The sequence below is a fragment of the Echinops telfairi genome, unplaced genomic scaffold (genome assembly GCF_000313985.2).
Source record: "Echinops telfairi isolate 266 unplaced genomic scaffold, ASM31398v2 ScPeMD7_18;HRSCAF=68, whole genome shotgun sequence".
Classification (NCBI taxonomy): Eukaryota; Metazoa; Chordata; class Mammalia; order Afrosoricida; family Tenrecidae; genus Echinops; species Echinops telfairi.
The window spans coordinates 32,301,384-32,304,611 of NW_022103915.1; the positions used below are offsets into that span (position 1 = coordinate 32,301,384).

Consider the following 3,228-nt stretch of genomic DNA (forward strand, 5'->3'; position numbering starts at 1 on the left):
CTGGTTGTAGCCTGAAGGAGACCGGATGGGGTGATCACCAAGCACTCCTGCCACCCCGCAGAGTGGGCGCAGCGCATACTGGGGTCAGGGCAAGGAGAGGAACAGGAGGAAGAACAGCATGTTCAAGGCTGCAGACTGGCTGGGGGTGGGGTGGGGGTGGGGGTTCGGGCCGCAGGCATGGAGAGGAGCCCCTAGGTGGTAGCAATGAGAGGCTGAGTGGGCAGTGGAGCAGAGGCTCTCGGGAAGTGTGGCCCCCATGACAGACTGGGCACCAGCCTCAGATTCTGGGTGCTACGGAGGTGCTGGGGGCCATGTGGGTGAAGAAGAGAGGGCACCGGAGCTGTCAGCACTTCCCCTAATGCGACCCACCTCTGCGGAGGTCACTGGCCTCAAAGGTGCCTGTGACCGGGTAACAGGTGGTGCCGTCACCCCCACACCGCAGACACTTGTCCTCCTGCTTCTGTGAGTCTAGCTTGTGGTCACAACCGACAACCTGCCAGGCCAAGGTGAGGACCAAGGTTACATGTGGCCTTTGACACCAGGGAGGAACCGGGCAGGCTTCAAACAGCCCAGCCACGAGTTCTCCCCACAGAGCGAGGCTCTGCAGCCAAGCCACCCAGCCGATGTTCCCCGGGCAACAGGTTTCAGTTCCTGAGGGAATGCAAACAAGTAGATCTCATGCTCTCGGGGATTGAGGGGGACCCCATGCTCGGCCATACAAAGCCTGTCTCCCGCACCCAGTCTTTGTCCCCTCTGTTCCCCAGTGCAGCCTGAGAGTGGCCCAGCATGACGTCCTGGAGCCTCCTCTCCTGGCCCCAAGCACATGACCGAAACTGCTGTCAACTTTATCTGTCCAGGGCTGGGGGTGTGTGTGCCTCGGGGCAGGAATCCCCCCCTCACAAACATGGGGGATGGGGGATGAAAGGGACTGAGAGCAGGGGACACAAGGGACAAGACTCACCCGGCAGCTGCCGTCCACACAGACATCCCGTTTGCCAGGCTCACAGGGGGTCCCATCCACCACGGCCTCCTTGTGCTTGTAGTAGAAGTTCTCCCCCTTGGCAATGCAGTTCAGAGCGCACCTGTGTGGCGCTGGAGCAGGCAAGAGGGGAAAGCCGAGCTTCCAAAGTCCTATCACCACCTCCCCCAGGGCCACAGCCTATCTTAGCAACAGCTGAGCGGGGCCTGCCGGGCCGGGAGCAGACACGCAGCTGGGAGAGAAAACCCTTAAAGCGGCCCTCAGTGTCTCAGGCTCTCACCTGCTTCCCCGGGAGAGGGAACCGAATGTTCCGTGAAACTGCTGGTTCCCTGGGAAGCCGGTCCAAGAAAACCCACCAAGCCAGGAGAGAGTGATCCCCTTGCAGAGGTCTGTCTACCTCAGCATTAGCATGGTCACCCAAGTATGAACAAGAAGCCCTGCTGGTGCGGCGGGTTAAACGTTGGGCCAATGACCACGAGGGTCAGGGGTTCAAACCTACCAGCCCCTTCTCGGAGGGAACGATGAGGCTGCTTGCGTCTGTAAAGACCGACAGGCTCAGAAACCTGAAGCCGATGTTCTACTCTGTTCTACTCTGCCCTAGAGGGCCACTGTGGGTAGGAATGGACCCCGAGGCAGGTTTTGGGGTGTACTCTGTAAGGAAATTGTCCATCCATGGAATAATGCATGCTGGTGATGCAGTTACGAAGAGGATATGAGACCCGGACAGTTCTGTGGGGAAAAGCTTTTTAGCACATGGTGCAAAGCGTTATTACGTAGTAGTAGTAATTAGCTCCCTGCCATCATAGCGACCCTATTGATTGGACCAGGTAGAACTGCCCCTGGGGGCTTCTGAGATGAACTCTTTATGTGTAGAATGCCTAGTCTTTCTCCCAAGGAGCAGCTGGTGGTTCTGAACTGTTGACCTTGCTGTTAGCAGCCCAATTGGCAATCACTGCACCACCAAGGCTCCCAGTAGATAGTAATTACAACTATGTAAACGGTGGCCCTATGGAAAAAGGTGGGATTAGGGTCATTTGGGGTTTTCACTTTACATTTATCCATGTTGCATGCACATAGTTTTGAAACAGACAAAAAGTGTCAACAACATTCCGTTCCCCTCCACAATGGGCTTTCCTCTCCCCTCCTACCCTTTCCAACGTTGCCTCTGGTTCCTTATCTCTATAAATTAGATGCACTTCAAGTTGCCAACAGACGCCAGGCTTGGAATCTGGGCACAGGGACTGTCAGGGGACCTTGGTGTGGGACCTACCCAGGAGCACAGGACAGTTCACTCATCGGCAACCCGGAGGCCACGTGCAATGAGCGGTGAAGGCTGATAATCAGAAGGATTATCCTGTCTTCTGGCCCTGACACATGTGTTTTTCTCTTTTAAACTAAATTTTCCTAACGAGGAATGACCTCTATCCCCTCGAAGCTAACGTCAAAGGGCATCTGCTGAGGTCCCAGGCATTCAGAGTAAATTCAAGCTTGCTATATACCCCCCTCTTAAACCCCCAAACCAAGCTCCCTGCCAGTGACTGTAGATGCCGCCGACTTAGAGACAAAACTGCCCCTGTGAGGTCCTGTTCACTGGAGAAGCAAGGCCCGTCTTCCTCCCTGGGAGCGGCCGGGGGCTTTGAACTACAGACCTTGGAGATTGCCGCCCAACAGGAAACCACTGTGCCACCAGGGCTCCCTGGCACCTTCTTGGGGTAGGAGAAGTGCTTCAGATAATAACCATTGCTGTTGAGCAGGGCAGCTCGCCATACCCTCCATCAACTGGGCCACAGGCTTTGAGGCGGTGCACCTTTACAGAATTGGATTGTCTCATCCCGCTCCCAAAGCTTGACTGGGAGATTCGAACCGCCGGACTTACTGGTTATCAGCCCAGCACTTTAACCGCTGTGCTACTGGGGCTCCTATACCTAAAATCAGAGGCTCAACCAAAACGGGCTCCGTGTGGTAGCGAGCCGGGGCACAGCTGTTTGAAATATATTTACAGTACAGGGAAAACAACGCGGTGCAACGGGTTCGACGTGACCATCACTGTGGAGCCATGGCGTTGATACATATTCCTCCATTCATCTGACCAATGAAACACGTAAATGGGATTCCCGAAAGCAGCAGCCCGAGCTGGAAGAGGCCGGAGCCTGCTCACCCCCGTAGTAGGGCAGCCACTTGTAGCGCCGACCCTGGAACTCGGTGCCATCGAACTCTGCACACTGTTCGGCCCGGAAGTCGCGGGCGCC

The 3,228-nt window shown here is 56.0% G+C and overlaps 1 protein-coding gene across 1 annotated transcript in view; it reads right to left on the bottom strand.

Annotated features, from left to right (window-relative positions):
- The window catches only part of PAPLN (papilin, proteoglycan like sulfated glycoprotein), a 43,532-nt gene that overhangs the window by 31,857 nt on the left and 8,447 nt on the right, over positions 1 to 3,228 (bottom strand). The window contains exons 5-8 of the mRNA XM_045288184.1: positions 3,138 to 3,228; positions 962 to 1,092; positions 370 to 493; positions 1 to 11 (exon numbers count right to left, since the gene is read on the bottom strand). The exon at positions 3,138 to 3,228 is cut by the window's right edge and continues 4 nt beyond it. Coding sequence (XP_045144119.1) covers positions 1 to 11; positions 370 to 493; positions 962 to 1,092; positions 3,138 to 3,228 — 357 coding nt within the window. The remainder of the gene's footprint in view (positions 12 to 369; positions 494 to 961; positions 1,093 to 3,137) is intronic.